Source organism: Danio rerio, chromosome 17, assembly GCF_052040795.2.
Source record: "Danio rerio strain M-AB ecotype USA chromosome 17, GRCz13ab, whole genome shotgun sequence".
Lineage (NCBI taxonomy): Eukaryota > Metazoa > Chordata > Actinopteri > Cypriniformes > Danionidae > Danio > Danio rerio.
This window is the reverse complement of record NC_141037.1, coordinates 40,341,614-40,363,423: the sequence shown is the minus strand read 5'-3', so window position 1 is coordinate 40,363,423 and position 21,810 is coordinate 40,341,614. Positions and strand designations below refer to the sequence as shown.

General features: G+C 34.6%; 1 protein-coding gene across 3 annotated transcripts in view; it reads right to left on the bottom strand.

The window, feature by feature from the left end:
• Positions 1 to 21,810, bottom strand: part of ccdc88c (coiled-coil and HOOK domain protein 88C) — a 112,345-nt gene that overhangs the window by 13,274 nt on the left and 77,261 nt on the right. Inside the window, exons 21-26 of one of the 3 annotated variants that reach the window (XR_015512581.1) lie at positions 16,323 to 16,466; positions 14,950 to 15,136; positions 14,710 to 14,855; positions 13,092 to 13,181; positions 12,665 to 12,954; positions 2,833 to 3,015 (exon numbers count right to left, since the gene is read on the bottom strand). Coding sequence is in view for 2 of the 3 variants with exons in the window: in NM_001423870.1 (NP_001410799.1) it covers positions 2,806 to 3,015; positions 12,665 to 12,954; positions 13,092 to 13,181; positions 14,710 to 14,855; positions 14,950 to 15,136; positions 16,323 to 16,466 (1,067 nt within the window). In the remaining variant the exon portion in view is untranslated. Of the gene's footprint in view, positions 1 to 2,805; positions 3,016 to 9,903; positions 10,212 to 12,664; positions 12,955 to 13,091; positions 13,182 to 14,709; positions 14,856 to 14,949; positions 15,137 to 16,322; positions 16,467 to 21,810 lie in introns of those variants that run through there. The other 2 variants (NM_001423870.1, XM_087289059.1) reach the window with 2 other exon arrangements.

Below are 21,810 nucleotides of genomic sequence, written 5' to 3'. Positions count from 1 at the left end.
CCAGTAAACAGTCTCTGGGTGTAAAGACTTTGAACATCTTCTTGGACACTTTTTATGCTTCCAAACAGTTTGCTGCATTTATAAATCAAATTGAGGTAGTTCATTACGATGTGATTTACCTTTTTTGTGCGATTTGATTGGACAGGAATCACAAGACTGATTTTTCTAATCCCCATAGAAGAGAAAAGAAAGTATTGTCTGCAGGTTGAAGAAAAGTAGTGGAGTAAAAGTACCAATACTGTACTAAAATGTACTCAAGTGAGAGTCAAAGTACACATTTATAAAACTACACAGTAAATTACAATTTCTGAGAAAAACCACTCAGTTACAGTAATTTGAGTATTTGTAATACTTTACACCACTGCTGGTTTGACATGAATAATACAGCAATTATTACCATTTTCACAAATCTGTGTGAGCATGGATTATTTTTGTCGTCATCTCTATCTTTTTTATTTAGCTAAACTGTTATCATGTAAACACTCTCGGTTCCTTTTTCAAAGATGCTCTCTTAAAAAAGAAGTGTCATCATAGGACACGACGGGGCCTTTGGCTACTGCAGTCTTCCTGTGTGCTTCTGTCTGAACACGACTGCTTGTTTACGCAGAGCACTGGATATCTGAGAAAGCTTCAAGCACTAGAAAATAAACAATCATTTAGACTGAACGCTTTGTTATTACGCTGACAGCGACTTGATGAAATGAGCTCAAGGCTTTTTTGGCTGGGATGCGACTGTGAGGGTCAGTGCTGTTTAAAGCTGAAGCCCCCATGTGTACATGCTGGCACATTACACACTATAAACTAGCTAATATCTAAATAAACTAATGCAGCATGAAGAACAACAGCAAAATCTCTCAACGGAAACTTCACTGACTGCAATGAGAAGTTGACTGGAATTGATTAAGCTCCATTAGGACGCAGACATAATTCAGCTAGCATGATGCTGGCTTTAAACTGTATCCATGGCCTGATATTAAGTATCTAGGAAAATGATTTTCACTGGTCTGTCAAATTGATGATTTGTCAGATTGAATGTTTATAGTCATTTTTAAAATAGCCTTGATAATCTTAATGTTTTTCTTGTGCATTAAGTCCTGTGTGCTGCTGGAGATGTTTTCATCCACTCTGGGGTGATTTTGAGGCTTAATTTAGCCAAGACTTTCTTTATGTTACGGCAAATTAAATGATTTTTGCTGACAAATCTTATTTTGACACATATTTTGGGAGAATGCTTTGAAAATTGTAAATGTTGTTGGTCATTATGGTAATAATGGTGATTGTGTTGGTCACTATTTTTGCCCCATTGACTTCCATTATTCATATGACAAATTGGACCTCTTTCCAACTTGGAAACCACCAACAATCAAGAATGCATGGTTATTTGGCGTCAAGGCTTTGCAATTAAAAAAAAAAAAAGTCCTTATATTGGAAGTCAATGGAGCAAAAACAGCCACTAACATAATGAAATAGTTGAACAATACACAAAGGTTAAAGCAGTGGTTCTCAATTCCAGTCCACCTGTCCAGCACATTTTTCCTTATTTAAGACGCTTGATTCAGATGATCAGCTCATCGACAGAGATAGATGGACTGTTTTTTGCTTCTTGTTGTACATAATGAAGGGGTAGTTTAAAATGCTACGAAAATACTACAATTGAATAATAGGCATAATAATAACAATAATTAAGTCCCAATCAACTGTTGCTTAACCAAAAGTTTAACAAATAGCAGCAGAAAAGAGTTTGGGGTTACTTTGTTAACTTTACAGGCAATTGTTATTCTCAATATCATAATTTTTTGTAAAACTACAACAAAAAGGGGAAAAGTGTGTATATTAACACCACCAGCATAATGTGTAAGCCATGAAGAAGTGTTTGTACAACAAAATACAATCGGTATAAAACTGATTATAATGAAATGACCATTGAATGTTTACAAAAATAGAGCTTTAGTACAAATAGAGCACTTACAGACATATATTTCAATGTTTAAATCATCCCCAGAAATAATCTGCATGTACGTTACTCTCGACCGCACGCTAAGAGAGATGAAGTAACCCGGGTAAATAGTACAGTACTTTAAATGACCAGTAGGTGGAGGTTAAAACCACATGTGGCTATATACGACTGCACAACAATAAAAGTATTCAAAAATATGTTTTGGCGGGCCAAATCTTATTATATTTCTGACGTCTAAACTAGCGTATCACTAAAAAGAAACTCAAATACTATTACTTATTTTTGAAAAGTATTGCGTTACTTTACTTGTTACTTACAAAAGTAATAATATTACCTAACTCGGATTACTTGAAATGCGTTACTCCCAACACTGAAACTATCCACCTCTTTTAACCATAAAACATTAAATGTGTTAAAAAAATAAGTTAAAAATAACTTATGTAAAAATAACTGCAAACTTAAAAAACATTAACTTAAAAAATCTAATATATATTAGAAGCTGACAACACAGCTTCTGATGGCTCAGTTTGAAATATATATATATATATATATATATATATATATATATATATATATATATATATATATATATATATATATTCCAAACTGAGAAATTTACTGATAAAAACAAAAAAATAATTTGAAAGTTAATGGCTGCTGGTTTCCAACATTCTTCAAAATATCTTCTTTTGTGTTCAAGTGATACAGAATGTTGATTTTTGGGTGAACTGTCACTTTATCCTCTCTAAGGAAAGTATATTTACAGCTGAACATGGCAGAATAACCATGGTCTGTCATTTAAAGCTCAAAACCGCTGCCGTGTGCTAAACTTCATAATTTAGTGTTACCCTTTGGCCTGCGTCCTGGCCGCAAGCTGGAGGAGGACGTGAAGCCTGGTGCATTGTGGGAGTTGCGGCTTAGTGGAGTTGAACAGGTTGCTCCTCCTGGCTCTCGGCTCCTCCAGCGAAGCAGCTCCTCGTACCCATTCATGCTCTCACTGCCGCCTCCTATTGAGCGGTACCCGTCTCTGCTTCTTGATCCTCCACTTTCATTCAACACTTAAAAAAAAAAAAGAAGGAAAGAAAGAAAATAGAGAATGAGAAGAAAAGGTCAGTGTCTGTGTGTGAATGCAGGACATGTGCAGATCAAGCGTTGCTGCTCTGGTGACGCTGCGGGCGGCTGAAGGTGTCGGGGCAAAAGCACAAGCATTTGTTAGTAAAGTTCGTAAAAACACTCAAGCAGCATGCTGGTGGTCTTCACACACTCTTTAGACAGAGGAAATGTTCTGGGTTCAACACAGCTTCTAGTGACTCGCTGTTTAAAATCATTTTAATGTGTTCTTAATCACTTCTAATGTATTTGGGATGTAGGTTTATTGTTAGATGACTATTTCATACAAAAAGTATAAATAGATAGACGACAGACAGACAGAGACAGACAGTCGGGTAGGTAGATGAGTAGACAGACAGATATGCATGTTTATAGATGGATGGATGGATGGATGGATGGGAAGACAGACAGACAGACAGACAGATAGATATTTGATCTGTATTTGACTTGTAATTGTATAAATTGTCTTACATTATGATCTATATAAAACACCTGAGGTAGTAATGTGGCCACGACCCAAAACCCAGAAGAAATTCTACTTTTATTTCAAGACATTCTTCAAAACATCATCAATAAACTGGCTCAGAATTGCTGGTTGTACTGTATTTTTTCACAATAGTCTAATATTGCATCTGCCTGCTTAAATGTAATTTTATATATTAATATATAAAAAAATGTTAAATTGTTCATCAACAAATCAAAATCCCATCGAAATTCCAAAGTCACATCATATACATCTGCTTATACTACAGGGCTACTGAATGCTTGATTCTGATGGACTGATGAACATTCTAAGGTATGTAATTATTGTCGAATAAAAAAATCATTTAATTTAAGTTGTGGTCACACTGCACTTTTCACCCCATAGACTTTTGTTCATTAGCATTGCAAAGTTCAAACTTGGTGAACCCTGACCTGCAAAAATCAGGTCAAAACATGACCTCTCTCTACAGAAATTTAAAATTTGGAGCAATTTCTTGCTATTGCTAAGCTATACACGCATACTATTACTTCTATAGTAGCACAGGGAATAAAGACAAAACTATGTTAGCACAATTTTCATGGACAATTCAGTTTGACATGTAAAAGTGATCATGTTTGAGTTGAATGTCTGTATTGTTAACGGTGTTGGGTAATAACATGTTGCTGTAACAGCTTTTGGCAGTAACTAATACTCTAGCGCATTACTTTTTAAATATATTAACTCTGTTATTGTTACAATATGATGCCTTTGTCCATTACTTGGTAAATTAATTAATTTGGGCTGCACTCTAGCCAACATCTTCCAAGACGTGTCGTGTATGAGGTACAGCTTATTTTCCATAAGTTGTTGACGTACCACTTTTAATTTCTGGTTAGTTTGAAAATTGCTCGATTTTAATTTTTGAGCAGCTGTTATGTTTTTGTTTTGTTTAGAATGTCTATAATAGCACTTTTCTGATGCTGAATTTCACCAAATTGATTCTGAATGATTACTTTCATTTATTTATTTCAGAAATGTTTTGTTTTTGTTGTATATTGTCACGATTTTCATACTTACGCTGTGAAGGAAAATGTTTAAGGGCTAAATATAAACTTGTGTGATGCTGAAGTCATTTTGGTTTTTGCTTTTTTTACTGAATATATTATTCAGCTGGTTTATCACCTTGTAATTGTGATTTTTTTATTTTTGTGCTGCTGGTCTGACTTTAGTGTTTAAAAAAGACGTTTTGTTTAAGTCTGTCTTGTGTTTTAGTTGTGAGAACGCAAATGAATTAAAACTGTGAAGCTGATCAACAGTGTATTCTCCATGCAGCACTGAAGTGACGTTATGAGGGCATTAATGAAGCATTGAACATGTTTCTTTAAGAAGTAACTCAAAAATGACTTTTAACAGTAATGCATTACTTTTTGGTGTAAGAAATCGATAATGTAATTGATTTGCCTTTTGAAAGAAGTTAGTGTAACTAGTTACTATTTTTCAGTAACTAGCACAACACTGATTACTAATCGGTCTTGTAGCAACCCGTAAGACCTACACAAGTGCCCATTTCAATATGCATTCCGGTGCAATGTCTTGCCCCACACACTCCCAATACAAGTGTATTCATAAAAACATGGCTTTTGCTTGCTTTATCATTGGGGAACAAGTCAAAACCTTGTTTGGTTTTGTTTTTTTGTGATACATCGAAAGCATGCCACAGATGCTGTCGATAGAGCTTAACTTGTACTGAACCCAAAACATTCCTTTAAGCTTCACTGCTGTGGCCAAACTAAAACACCAGCTGGTGCTCCATGACATTCTCTTTATTAGACACAAGCTGAAAAAATGATCCGTACATGATTTTAAAACAAGGAGAAGGTCATTTTATTAACTGCCTGTAAAATCAGACACATTTGTCGCAAACATTCAAACTCTGTATGAGTGCCAATGCTCAGTGTGTCAGTGCATGTGCTACAGTAAACAATAAAGCTAAAGCTGATTCTACTTTAGATGACAGAAATGAGATGCAAAATGTTGCAAGCCAGACTTAAACATGCACTTTATGAGTTTAATGTGAAGCTAAACAACACAGCTCTCTTACAAACAAGGCTCAAACATGCATTGTATGTATCAGAATGTGCCAGCAATTCACAATTCTCTGTAGAAAAAGCTTATGAGCACTTTTATTCTCTTATCAGAACAGAAATGTTGCAAACCAGACTTAAGATGCATTTCCTATATAAGCACCAAGGCTCAAAATGCTTTGTCCATGAGTAAACTGCTAAGCTAAAGGATTAGTACTCATTTTGAGCCTAAAATTAAAATGAGACAATCAGACTCAAACATGCATGACATCTCGGTGGTTATGATATAAAGATTATGCATCGACCACGAGGCTGTTTTTTTCCAAAGGTAAAAATAGTAAATGTGTGAAGGCTGAGGTTTCCTGCTGGTTGAAGCACAAATTCTCTCACGATGTCTTATTATGCTGCCTTCATACATTCTAATTTGCATAATGTGCAAATCAAGCAATACCATGCTATTATCATCCTACATTAAATTAATTTATTCTTACTAAGAAATACAATTAACCTGTATAATATAATGTGCATTAATCTATTGACAACTCATGATAGTTGTCCAGAAACTTTTCATTTTCTGCCTCCCTCTCTACATACAGTACACCAGTTTTCTGTGATATATATATATATATATATATATATATATATATATATATATATATATATATATATATATATATATACACACACACATACACATACATATATAAAAGCAATATCACACGAGTAGCAGTGCGAAAGGGCTGTATATCGGCACTGGTGGGTGGCGTGCGTTGGCATGAGGCCGCAAGCAAAGTGCCTTGGTGCCCCCATCAGTGCCGATGTACAGCCATATCGCACTGCTACTCGTGTGATATTGCGTTTATACAACAGTTTAACGGCATAATTGTGTATATAAGAACAAAATCAAACATGGAGAGTCTCAAAAACCCTTTTGTATGAGGAAATACTTTCTTCCGCGTTGGATTCAAACCATAAGCTGACAGTTAAACAGCTGAGCAAGCATCTTTTAAACTTTAGATCTGTTGTGTCTGCTTTTTGCTGGCTGTATGAGGGCGGAGTAATACACATATATATATATATGTGTGTGTATATATATATATATATATATATATATATATTGGCTATCTCATATATATATATATATAATGCTAATGATAACAATCATGTACCAGTGTAGCAATATAACGTAATCTAACTATGCTATTAAAAATTAAATGCAATTATCGTGTACCAAACTCTCACATGCAATTTATATTTGATTCAAGGTCATAGAATGTACAAGTTTGTGTTTGGTTTGAGCAAACGCTTGAGTTTTGGAGCTCAAGAAGGAGGATTGGTTTTGATTGGGTTTCTTCACCTTTGTACCTGATGCTACAACAGCTAACCTGCTCTGAACCACGTATTATTCTAGGTCAGAGATCACAGACTTGAACTGGACCAGCTGTGAGAAAAGTGACATATGTATCTGATGGAACAAAGCAGCTCCCTACAACTTTTTTGTTCTAAATTAAAGTTGTTCACACCGAGACTAACTGTTTTTTCGTTATTTATAATCTATTTATATGATATGAATTTGACTTACTACATCCAAATAGTTCAGAATTGTCAATTCATAATGGCTTTAAATTAAAATTGACATTACAATTTTGAAAATGAATATATGAAATAAAATATATCCATTTTCAGTGAATATACAATTTATAATGATTAAAATAATTATTAATTTTAATGTAAATACAAAAATTTATTAGAATAATATTTTTGTCGCAAACATCTTTAAAAACAGATAGATAATACATTTAAATTCAAGAGAAATGTTACAAAAATATTTACAAACTACAACATTTCAACTAAATGTTATAAATGTATATAAACAAAAAAATAGGGTGTCATGGTGGCACATTGGGAAGCACAATCGCCTCACAGCAAGAGGTCACTGGTTCGAGCAGTCCAAAGACATGTGCTCTAGGTGAATTGAATAAGCTAAATTGGCTGTAGTGTATGTGTGTGAATGCAAGAGTGGATGGGTGTTTCCCAGTGTTAGATTGCGACTGGAAAAGCATCCGCTGCGTAAAACATATGCTAGATAAGTTGGCGGTTGATTCCTCTGTGGCGACTCCAGATTAACAAAAGGACTAAGCTAAAAAAGAAAATGAATGAATGTAATAAACATATAATATAACACATAATATCCATTACTCAATGAATATAGTTAATGCATTTTGATGCATTTAACCAAAACAGCTTTATTAAACAGATATATATATATATATATATATATATATATATATATATATATATATATATATATATATATATATATATATATATATATATATATATATGTATGTTATTTTTAGATAAATAATATTTTAGTCACCAAACATACTTAGAAATGGAAAGATAATATAATTACAGCAAAATACTGCAAAAAATAAATAATAATAATAAATTACAACCTACAAAATTTAAACTAAATCTTTACATTTTTTGTTTGTTTCACTTGATTTTCCCTCTTTTTTTTGTAAAAGCATCCTATAAAATATTACTTTTAAAAGATTTGTGAGAGGTTGAGCGCTGTACAATTTTGCTTTAACATATAAAGCTTTTAAAATATATTATTTTGAGGTGTTTTTGAACATACATGATTAAAATCAGTTGATTGATTAAATAACATTAGCTTTAAGTTGCCTTTCCAAACTTTTGTAGTGTTTATTTCTTTCTTTTAAATATGTTTTACAGATAGATAAACAAAAATAAAGGTAAATTTGGCTGTTAGCATTTTTGTAAGATTAAATATTGAGTATGATAATCACATATTGAAAAACATGACACCGTGACAGCCTCATCTCTGAGGGTATTTACTTTTCATTTCATTTAAACCTTTGGCAGAAGCTTTTCATTTGAAGAAATGTAGCAAGCATGGCAATTATGCTGGGAATAAAACTTTTTTATTTATGCTCTTAAATAAATAAAAAAATAAAAGTAAAATCTACAGTGGCTCAGTGGTTAGCGCTGTCGCAGTAAGAAGGTTGCTGTTTCGAGCCCCAGCTGGGACAGTTGGCGTTTCTGTCTGGGGTTTGCATGCTCTCACTAGGTTGGTGTGGTTTTCAAGTCCAAAGACATGTGCTATAGGTAACTTGAAAAAACTAAATTGGCTGTAGTGTATGAGTGTGTATGTGTATGTGTGTGTGTGTGTGTGTGTGTGTGTGTGTGTGTGTGTGTGTGTGTGTGAATGTATAAGTAAATGGGTGTTTTCCAGTACTGGGTTGCAGCTGGAAGAACATCCGCAGCGTAAAACATATGCTGGAATAATTGGCAGTTCATTCCGCTGTGGCGACCTCTAAAACAGAGACTAAACCAAAGAAAAAGGAATGACTAAAAACATTTTTTTCCCCAAAATACTCAGGTTAACTGTAAACAATGTCATCTGTGAGAAGTATTCAAGTAAAAGATTCACAGTTTTGACCTGATTCATAGTAGATCATAGCAAGATTTTGGTAAATGAATTGGGAAAATAAATAAATAAAACTTCTACCCAGCTTACCAACATAATATAACAGTTTATCATTAAGAATAGTGATTATGGGCAACATGAACACATCCGCACCCCCAAGAATGGCTTTTAGTAGTCATGTGCCCTGCATAAAAAGCTAAGACACAAATCAATGCATGCCAATTCTACCTGATTTGCATATGAACCCTCCATACATAATTGAAACAGTCGCATGCGCATGTTGCACAGAGAACACACCATATTAAAGATGCAAAACGAATGAACACTGTTTGCTGTACATGTAAACATAAAAACACAAGCAAGCGTTCATGAGCAAACCTGAAGTTCACAAGCAAGCACACATCAAAGCCAGCATAAATCCTGTCTAAGTATCTGCTGAAGTTGTCGTCTACGCTTGCCTTCCTCCTTCAATCCCTCCATGCATGCACTTCATTTGATTACTATTGACTGCTGGTGTTAACAGTGGCTGTGTGCTGCGACTCTGTTCACCTTTCAGTGCTAGCAAGAAGACGCTCACACACATTTCTCAAGGCAAGCACAAGCTGGCTGCAATCCGCTGGGTTTAATACATGTTACTTACTGCAGGCTTGCATTCAGGGTGCTTCGGCCTGGTCTCAGAGCCCTCCACAGCATGTATATGTTGTAGTGTGTGTGTGTGTGTGTGTGTGTGTCATGATGCTGATTGAGTAGTGTGAGCTTGTGGTAATGAGGGAAAATCTATTCATGAATGTTTATTCCTTTAGCGTTTGGTGCTGAATGTTTAATGGTTTGCTTTGTGTGTGTTAGGAACGCTGGATGACTTTGAGGAAGAAATAAATGTGAATGGTGTTGCTATAGGGAGAGTATTGATGGTATAATGGTGTGACCGTGATGATGGTGATGATGATGATGATGGAAAATGTCAGAAATTGCCGATATGCGAAAAAGGTTCGCAGGGGGGGCAGGGGATGATGTTGTCGGATGAGGACCAGAAGCGCAGGCGTCTGGTAAGAGATCGGCGGGAGGGTGGCGTCCCCTGAACGCGCATTTTCTCCTGGCTCTTGCTTCGGAGAAACCGGAAGCGTTTGGCTGCTGGAGGGGCTGGAGTGTGTGTGGGTTAATGTACAGATACAGACACATAGGGAAAGAGAGAAAGGGGTCAGTAGGAGAGAAGAAATGATGATTCAGAGATGAAAAAATTGATCACATTTATGATTCATGAAGAACGATGCCCTGAGGTTTCCTTTGAAGATTGTTTTAGCACTGCAATATAGCATGAAGGTTGAGAAAGGGTTATTACTTGGAGAGCTGAGAAATGAAATTGGAAATTCACAACAGGATTAATTCGCTGAGTGGACACTGAGAGGAAGAAGAGGATGTTTTGATAACAGCGAGTATGAAAACAAAAAGTCCTATGGCGCCACCTAGTGGAAGACAGGTCATCCATATAGCGACCCGTTTAATTCAACTAAAATGTGTTTGCTGTGTGCAAATCTACTTTTGATGCCAGTTTGAGTTTTTAAGAGATCATGACTACAACAAGTTTAGTTTCTAGGGGTGAAAGTGGATTTCTGAAGTTTAGTGGGCACAGTGGCCTCTTTAAACCTGCTAAAAAGATGTGTTTTTGTTGTAAAAGTGTACTTGGGGTCTCATAGGCTACATTTAAACTGCAGATCTTATTGGTCAATTCTGATTTTGTGACTGTATCTGATTTTTTGATGACCTGCTTACAACATCTTGTCTGTATTTACACAGCACACGGCAAAGGCCCAATGGCCAAGAAAAAAAAAAAGCGGGCGCTGACTGACAGCTGATAATAAAATAGTGCTCTTTTCTCCATTCCTGTTTTTAATGTTCAAGGGTTTAATTCTTAAAAAATATTTTTGACAAGTTGCTTTACAACAGCTTATGACAGAAAAGTTCTCACTTGGCCATCTTCTTTAATTCTAGACATTTTTTAAACCAGTAGGCATCTTAACATAATGTCTAAGGCGTGATTTATGCACATGACCTACTGTATACAACAGTTTAATATTAGTTTATATTGGTTACGTGGCGGATGTTGCGCTCTCTCGCTCTCTCTCACGCTCTCTCGTTAATATTCTTAAATACTTGTGCTATATGACATATGCAAGCCTTTTATTCCTCTTGTATGAGATTTAAAGTTTGGGACTCTGCTGAAGTCTGTTCCGAAATGAGAGCGTCAAAGTTGACTTCATGGTGAAAATCCGATCTACCTGCTTATACTGCAGACACGAGGGCACAGATCTGATTCATATCAGCTAAATTTCCACACAGGAGCAAGGTCTGAATGTGATTTGAGTAAATCAAAATCCATGTGATTTTGTCCTGCTTAACCGTACATGGGCCATATCCGATCTGTGCCACATTAGAGAAAAAAAATCAGAATTGAATCAGTTGAACTTTGCAGGGTAAATGCAACAATATCAGACATATTGAGCTTGTTCATCTCTTCCAGAAGCAGTCAAAACACTTTTGACCTGATTGCTTTAGTAGTGTCAAATAACCCTCAAAGTGTCTGATTGTAATGTAATACTGCAGTTAAATACAGCTGTGACGTTATCAAAATACTTTATTTGATCATTTTAAGCATACAAAAAATAAACAAAAGTTTGGTACTAAAAACCACAAGTAAAACTGGCATAAAACTGAAATACTAAATGCTTAAATTTGCATAAAACTAGAATAGTATGTAAACAGTTGCATAACCATAACTTTTAAACTAATTTAAACTCTTAGATTATTTAGGGCTGATGGTTGAGAGTAATAATAATAATAATAATAGTAATAATAATAGCTGTAATAACAATATTTATAAATAAATTAACTTTAAACCATCTAGTCCAAGACAAAAGAAAATAATAAAGAAAAGAATATATATACAGTGCTCAGCATATATGAGTACGCCCCATTTTAATATTTGTATCCATTTCTAGTGAATATGAGTGATATATATTGGTGCATCTGAACAAAACAGATTTATTAAACAGATATATTTATTAAAATTATATTTTAGTCAGAGAACATCTTAGGAAATTACATTTCAACAAAATTGTATATATTTTTTGTTTCTTTTGATTTTTTATTATTTAATATTTTTCTATAACAAATTTAGGTGTACTAGTTTTTGAACCATTATCACAACTTTTTTCGTTAGATAAGCTCTAGATTCAGTACTGATTAAACATAATATATATGTACAAATACAATACTGTAAAGCAGTGGTCACCAAACTTGTTTGGGGGGTACTCATACTGTACATGCTGAGCACTGCATTTTTCATATTGCTACAGCAGTAAAATGACAATATGTACGTCATCATTTCTTGATTAAAGTTTCTGTGACCCGTTTAAATGTCTGCTAGAGAAATTACTTTTCTACAAATAATGCTACATTGTGGCGACAATAAAACTTCTCACAAACACCGATTCTGTTTACACTGGATGCAAAAGGGAGGGATCGTCAGATCTCTACGAGTAAAATGGTTTGGACGACATATAAATGATTGTATTTTTTCTTGGTTGAGAACTCACCTCGGCCGTTGAGGGCAGGAGAAGAGAGGGTTGGTGACTGTACGTGATTCTCCTCCACAGACTGACTGTTCATGGAGTCCAGACTAGGACGGGACTGTCTGGGAGGCAGTGGTGGAGGGGGAGGAGGTGGTGCACTTTCAGGACAGTCTATACATGTGGGGATCTCCGGAAGAGGAATGTCTGGAGCACTTCTAATTCTTTCTCGTGGAGCGTCTGGTCTCTCTCGTGAACTTTCTTTCTTGGGTTTAATGAATTTTGCTATAGCTTTGGCTCCAACCCACTGACGACTCCTGTGTTAAGATTAAAAGTACAAATGTTAAAACAGCCTCTTACACTTAGCAAAGAGAAGCTTAATTTTATAAATTAAAGGGCCTGAAACTACAAACTTTTACTTTGAGAAGATTTTAGATGTAAGTAATGGACTCACTTTTTAGGAGTTGGGTCATAAAACTTGTACTGGTCCATGATCTTCTCCTCGAGTTTTTCTTTCTGTCGTCGTAATGAATTCAGCTTATCACTGCAAGAAGAAATAAACGATTAGTATCAAGACATTTGGAGCACAATTCCTAAATCTCTTTTTGTTTTTAGTTCCCGCTCAAATATATTCATATTTACAGTATTTTTTGAAACCACAATGAAAAGTGAAAAACCAAAAGTTTTGTTTTCGCATTGTAGTATTGAAAACAAACAACGTAGATTGTAGTTTTTTGTTTTGGTCGATAAATAAATAGAGGCCAGTTTGAGGTAAATCATAAAAAAGTTAAGGTTTATTTATCCTAATGATTGAAAGTTTTATCACATATTTTGTTTAGAATTTTTTGATTAAAATTATGAGAATCATTTTACAAAAAAACAATCACTTTTTTCCACTCAATTTAGAAAAGAACGTAGTATGCCATTAAAATAACTTGCTTCGGGGATTTCATTAACTAATGTATTTGTACCTTCTGTTTTCTAACATTAAATGTGCCATAGAATGAAAAATCTTCATATATGGATCATAAATTTATTTAGCGGTCTTCAAAGATGTCTGTAGGTTTTGTTGGTTTAACATGTATATTAAAGCAATTTGCAGTCTATGCAGTCTATGTAGACTGCTGAATACGTGTTTACAGCACGTTTATGCATCATGTCATATCACTCAGCTCTTACTGTGATTTTTCTGGAGTGAAAGAATAGCACAAAACTGTGAAAAAAAACTGTGAAAAATCTGTTTATGCAGAGGTTGATATTAACTACTATTTTTCATACAGGGTAAAACCACAAAATACAACTGTATACAAGATCTCTATTGGCTCTTTTTGTTGAATATAATTATATTTTAGTCTATATTTTGTTTATATTTCACTTACTCCTCCTGGCTAAAATAAACTTGATTATGTTGGATGTGTACATATTAGAGTACATAAGAATACTGAGCTCAAAGGGGTACAGGCACATAGACTTAATTTCAGTCAGCCAGCCAGCCCCAGGCTCTCCAGTGAATTGCCATGCCATACAAAAATCGCTGCGTTTAAGATCTGATTCTTTAAAAAAAAAAAAAAAAAAAAACAGCGATCTTCACTGCCTGGCTGAGATATAATATAAAATGGGACAAGATCAAACAAGAAGCATATAGCCAGCTGCTAATGACTGCGGTTAAATGGTATTTTCGGCACTTTTTTACGATTTAACAACCAAAAGGATGTTTAGGTATATTTGACTGATTATATTTAAATTACATTACAACGTCGATGCTGTAAGCAGAATCTTATGAAATCGAAAATAGTCCATATTCATATTCGTATAGCCCATATTCACGACCCTTCCAAATATGGTCAAAAGCAACCATATCATATTAGGGACAATTCCTACAGTAGTAAATAGACCTGTAAAACCTTTCACACTATTCGAAAATACATCGCTTCTATTGAGATATCAGAAAACAATTGAACATATATCAATGCATTTTATGGCACTTTTAACAATAAAAAGTCCAATCAAACATTCAACAATTAAAAAAAATCTAATAATGATTGATTCAAAATATTTAACAATATGCTCACATGTACTGTTTTTGCTCCTCGTGGTAAAGTTCTTTACTCTCCATTGTTCTCTCCAGCAGGGTCTGGTTTTGCTGGCTGAGCATCTGGATTTGGCTGAGAAGATGATGGTTTTCCTCCTCCAGGTTTCCTTTCAAACGGGTTAGCAACTAAATAGAGGAAAGAGGATCAGGAATCAGTATTTAGTCCTGCTTGCTATGGTGTATACAGTAGTTGCAGAAGCTGCTGTAGGATCTCGCTCACCTCACAGTGGTTGTCCAGTTTGGTCATGGAGATGTCCAGGCCCTGGTGCTGCTCTTTCAGCTGGTCATAGCGTGCCTGCCAGCGGTTCAGCTCCAGCTGAGACTCATTCAGAGAGGTCTTCAGCTCTTTGGTCTGCAGTTGCAGGCTGTCGTACTCTTGCCTCAGCTGTGTGTGCATGTGTGACACTCTACAGAGACAGAAAACAGACTCAGATGGAGTCATTTAATATACGATATCGTTATATACTGCAAAATTATAGTCAAAGTCAGATTTATTTCGAATTCAACCACATGTGCAGAACATACAGAGAATCGAATACTCTTAGACCCTAGGAGCCTAACATATAATATTAATACAAAAAGTGGAATTTTAAAACTGCATTAAATACAATTACACATATAATATAAGAACATAAGTAAAAATGAAATATTATAAATGACATATACTGTGTGATGGCATGTTATGTACATAATATTTTGCACATATAACTGTATGTTCTGCCAATACTACGAACAAAATTAGATTTTACAAGCGTAGAAAATGAAAATAAAGTGTTTAAATGTGTCTAAATAATAATGAACCACTGTGATTCAGTGTAAATAATACATACATATAAAATCAAACAACATACTAAATACTTTTCAATTCTATTGGATTTTGAAGAATTGAAACCTGATGAAAAAATGGGTAAATACGGTGTCATTAAAAATGACAATCAGCATTTAGGACTACACTGTGATTATAAAGTCTTTATAAACTCCTTCAAATGTGTCTCTCAATATTTTTGATATATAAACTAATAATATAAGACTTGTAGGTATATGATTGACATTGTAATGGATGTCTTCTGTAAATCATACTTTAAAGATATTAGTTATTATTATTTATTGGCAGTTCATTGGTCATAAAAGTCTCAATAGTATTAATTATAATATAATATAATAACAATAATATGAACTATTATTTATAACAACTAATTATTATTCATAATAACTTAAAAAGTCTCAATAATATTACTATATAATAATAATAATAATAATATTAGTTATTATTATTTATTGGCAGTTCATTGGTTGTAATTTTAAATAGGTACGAACTATTTTTAGTTATAACCAATTAACTGCCAATAAATAATAATAACTAATATTATTGTTATTTTTATTATACCAAATTAAATAACAATGTGACACTACAGCCTAGCCACTGCATTATTGTGCACAGGTCTACTGTTGTGCTAATGAACTGCTGTAGTCTATTCCAGCCAGCAGAGAGCAGTAAATAATAACCATGAATTTCCTCGCCCACGTTTCCTCACTCGCACATGTTTTCAACTGGAAACGGAGTGTGTTGTATTATTAAAAACCCTTTCTAACCTGTCTACTTCTTCCCTCAGACTGCGATTCTCTCCCAGGATAAGTGTGTTTTTGCGAATTTCCTCTCCTAGACTTTCTCTGTCCCTTTGCAAAGATTCCTCCAGTGCCTCCATAGCGTCCTTCTGCTTCAGAAGAACCATATACCTGTTCAAAACAAACCAACAGAGAGGTTTAAACATTGAGCGCACAAACAAACAGCTAATTAATATTCAGCAGTAAAAGAAAAAAAAAAATCAGGTTTTCCCCATGGGATTTAGTCAAGGAAGATACCATATTCAATTAGATGAAAATTACTTTGACTGACAGCTGTCTTTCCAAATGTGTTTGTTTTCACGGAATTATTTATTTAGTCAATGAAATTATGCAGTGAAATACAGAAAAGGTCTTTCCAAATCATTCCCAGTGACCAAAAAAAAGCTCTGAAATTATTTAAAAGTGTCTTAGGATTCAATATAGTATGAGCTAATGAACAGACTTTACCTTTATCCATCACAGCCAGAGATGAGCAGTATTTATGATGTGAAGTATTTCAAACACGTATAGTAAAACACAAAATCGTATTTTGTAATCTGCATTTAATAAGGTTTATGAAAATGGCTTAATATATTGTATCAAAATACTTTAGTGTTTTGTAATTTGGAAATACTTTGTATGACATCTACATGACGACATCATGAAAACGTGGCCTTTAATAGCAGTGGTTTCTCAGTTATTTGCCAAGGTTTAAGATCAGACTACAAAATTGATTAATATGGAAGAGGTTGATCAATTCTTGGAGTATAAATCGAAATTATGCACCACAAATAAAGAAAGAAACAGAAAAAATAGCAGGGGTAGATTCTGGAGCAGGTCAAAATCAGACAGGAAAATAAGACAGCAACATTAAAAAGTCAATACAGTGGCGATACCTACAAAACTCTATTGGCTGTTTCAAATGCCAGTAGCTGATCTGCAGGTGCCCTCTATAAATAGTTAATTACAAACTTTGACGCACACATTGTTAAACACAACAGTTAACTTTATCAAATGAAATGAGTGCAGTTAACTCTTTTTTCTGTAAATGAACTCATTTGAATAGAGTTTTGAACTCAGTGTTGCTGTGTGAAGCTGTTGATACTGTTCGTGGAGTTGTTTAATGATCCTCTACTACGATTTTCAGAGATTGAACTTGTTTTATTTCTGTTAATGATGTGACTGAGGTCTCTGTAGTTGTGTGTTTCTCTTCAATAATTCTGCTTGTTAATAGCAGGAGTTCATCATTAATGCTCAATCAAGACTTACTTTATCACTTAAATACCTCATTACTTCAACTTAAATGGAGTAAGTTCACAGTACTCAGATTAGTTTTTTAACTCAAATAGTTTGTTGCAGTCGGTTTCCTCAAATGGTTTGAGTTGCCTTAACTTATTGGGTTTTACAGTACTCAGTTGGTTTGAGTTCTCTTCATTTACTGGGTTTTACTGTGCTCAAAATGTGTCATGTACTCAGATGGATTAACTTCACAGTACTCATTAGCATTAGCTTTTGAACTTAAATGGTTTGTTGCAATCAGTTTCCTCAAATGTTTTGAGTTACTTTTTGGGTTTTACAGTGTAGTTAATCAGTAGGAGACAAAAATATTGAACAATACTCTAGTCTACAGACTGGACAAAAACTCAGGTTTTATAGCAGCAAAAACAGAGAGCTTACAGTTTGTTGAGATATCGTGTTTTGAAGAGTACATTTGTAAAAAATATATATATATATATAAATAATAAAAATGATTTATGTAAATAACTAAAACTAGAGATTTTAGTAGTTTTCAGAAATTGTAATTTTACATTGTGTATTGCAACCCCCCCACCACCCACCCCAAAAACAACAACATTGATTTATTTAACAAATTAAGCAAACAAAAAAAAATACCAACCTTTTAATATATCACCCTTTAAAAATATAAGACTGTTAAGAGATGTTGGCAATTTTCACTATAGACAGGGATATAGTAAGAGATATAGTACTAATTTCCAACTCATTATCTGCATTATATGGTTTAACAGTGATTAAAGAAAACCTCTTCAAGATGACTTTCTGTATGAAATTTTTACAAATTCTATACTAAAATTAAAGAAAAACACAAGTTTTTCATGAATGCCTCCTCATGTATAGTAGAGGTGAGTGAGGTGCAGAGAAGCTGAATTATACTTGATTAGAGAAAAGCAGTTGCTGTCAGACATTGTTTACTTCACAGTTGAATGGTGAAGGAACTGATCAAATAGGCCTGTTGATGGAAGGTTTGTGAAGAAATGTTATGCTCCCTTGTAAAAGTATTTCCAAAATACAAAATACAGTATTTTAATGATACAGTTGTGGCTGCTGTATTTGTAGTTTATTTGGATATGGAGGTATTTGGTATTTTATTTGAATACATTTTAAATGTATTTTTGCACAACCCTGATCACAGCTACATTTTCATATCTGTCAAATTACAAATGGCATCCAGACAGAAGTCCACAGAGGATTCACAAGCACTTAAAGGAATTGTGATGTAACTATGAATGCCAAATTTAATTTGATTTTTATTTTGCATATTACAGGTAAGAAAATAATAAATTAGTAAGGTGAAATCAAACAATAGGTTTTATTAGTTTAATTCTTTATAAAAATATATAAAGAGCAGCACTTTGATGATATTAAAAAAAATGTTTTGTTTACACTTCAAAATAATTTCCATAATCTTCAAGTCATTATTATTAATTGTTTTCTAAACATTTTTCTTATGTTTTATGACAGGAATAATAACAACAATAGCTAATATTTGTATTAATGTTGTTGTTGTTGGTGGTATTATTATTATTATTATTATCATCATTACTATTATTATGATCAAAATATCATTATTGATAAATTTTAATTAAAGTTAAAAATATATTATTATTAATTTATTGTATTTTCAAAATATTATTAATATTTCTCCATTAAAATTTAAAATATTATTAATATTATCATCATTATTATAATCGTAATAATCATATAATAATAATTTGTTCATTTATTGTACTCCAAAATCTAATTTTTGACCATTTTAATTATTTGTGGAGATTTTGCAATATTTATTAAAGCTTATCAGGACTTCAAATCTATAGGGTATTTCAAATAAATAATTGAAGTCACACAGAGTTCATCTGACAGAAAAAAACCTGGGATGTTGTTTCATATGCCAACACTCCAAAATGCGGCTGTATTGTAAATGGATGGTGGTAATTTAAATACATCAAGTAATTAGTAAATTGAATGTGGGTGACATGTGGCGTGCTGGACATGAACGTTGAAGCCGGTGGACATTACAGCTGATTGGGGCCCTGACAGCCATCTGGTGGAGCCCTCGGCCGAGGCCCCCAGAGACACACTGCTGCATTATTCATTAGACACCGAGATAAAAGAGGCAGGGGGAGACTACACAACTACATTAAGGCAAACTCCACAATGTTTTTCCTGTCTTTAACAAAAGGAACAACTTTCCACACTGCACCATGGAAAAATGAGTGCGACAGGCACGCGTGAGAGGATTACTGAGTGAATTAGAGTGTGTGTGTGTGTGTGTGTGTGTGTGTGTGTGTGTGTGTGTGTGTGTGTGTGTGTGTGTGTGTGTGTGTGTGTGTGCGCTCATTAATGTCTCCAGATAAAAATAATGTACATTTTCCACTGTGACCTTCCTCTAAAAAAACACTCTGATTCCCAGAAGGGACGTTTCACAAGCAGCACCACCAAAATCCAAACATTTAAAAAATATATTCCAAGACAAGTCCGGTATTTAATGTCTAAAAATGTTACTCAAAACATGCCGTATAGTTGCTAGACTATTAGCTAACGACTTACTTTAAAATGAACTAAACCATGCCCATTTCTGATCTCCCAAAAATGAAAACATGTTTTGCAATCGATTGGAATTGCAAAAATAGGACGTTCTCCCCCATTCTGCTTCATTTTCTTCTGCAGAACACAATAGATGGACACTGCTGAGTTATTGAGCTCTTCTATAGGTGTCAGCTTCTGATTGTTTCTGTCTGCTTGAGAAGGCTGAGGAGAGTAGAGTAATGAGCTGCGTCTGCTCTGAATGGAGACGCCACAATGACCCCAGACCATTAGGAGAGCTGACACTGACTGAGATCTTCAGAGACAGGGGGCCCTTAAAGAGACAGTTCACCTCATATACACTCACCGGCCACTTAATTAGGTACACCTTTCTAGAACCGCCTTTTGCCTTCACAACAATCCTTCATGGAGTAGAGTCAACAAGGTACTGGAAATGTTCCTCAGAGATTTTGGTCCATATTGACATGATGGCATCACGCAATTGCTGCAGATTTGTCGGCTGCACATCCATGATGCGAATGTCCCATTCCACCACATACCAAAGGTGCTTTACTGGACTGAGATCTGTTGACTGTGGACATCATTTGAATACAGTGAACTCATTGTCATGTTTAGGAAACCAGTCTGAGATGATTCACACTTTACAACACGGCACGTTATCCTGCTGAAAGTAGCCAACAGAAGATGGGTACACTGTGGTCATAAAGGAATGGACATATTTAGCAACAATATTCAGGTAGACGGTTATAATGTTCAATTTATACTAATGGGCCCAAAGTGTGCCAAGAAAATATCTCCAGCACCATTACACCACCACCCTGAACTGTTAATACAAGGCAGGAGGGATCCATGCTTTCACGTTGTTGATGCCAAATTCTGACCCTGTCATCTGAATGTCCCAGCAGAAATCGAGACTCATCTTCTGCTGCTGTAGCCCATATGCCTCAAGGCTCGACTTGTTGTGCATTCAGAGATGCCCTTCAGAATACCTCATTTGTAACGAGTGATTAGTTGAGATATTTTTGTCTTTCTATCAGCTGGAACCAGTCTTCTCTGACCTCTGGCATCAACAAGGCATTTGTGCCCACAGAATTGCTACTCACTGGATTTTTTTTCTTTTTCGGACCATTCTCTGTAAACCTTAGAGATGGTTGTGGGTGAAAATCCCAGTAGGTCAGCAGATTCTAAAATGGCACCAACAATCATGCCACGTTCAAAGTAACTTAAATCACCTTTCCTTCCCATTCTGATGTTCAATTTGAACTGCAGCAGACTGACTTGACCATGTCTACATGCCAAAAATCCCTTGAGTTGCTGTGATTGGCTGATTAGAAATTTGCATCTACGAGCAGTTGGGATGGGTGTACCTAATAAAGTGGCCGGAGAGTGTATGTTGTCATCTCTTGCATATCTTTTTTTACTGGATATCCCTACTTATTTAATTATCTGAAATATAGTGTGATGTCTATTTGTAAAATGTTGCATAGAGTTGCACAATGAATCTTTAAAAGAGCAGCTTTATGCCTCATTTCCAGTGTTTTGTATTATGTAGTGCAGTACGGGTCACTCTGATCAGGTTTTTGTTTCCACTGACAATAGTACCCTTAGTTGCGTATGCCAGAAAGTTGATCAG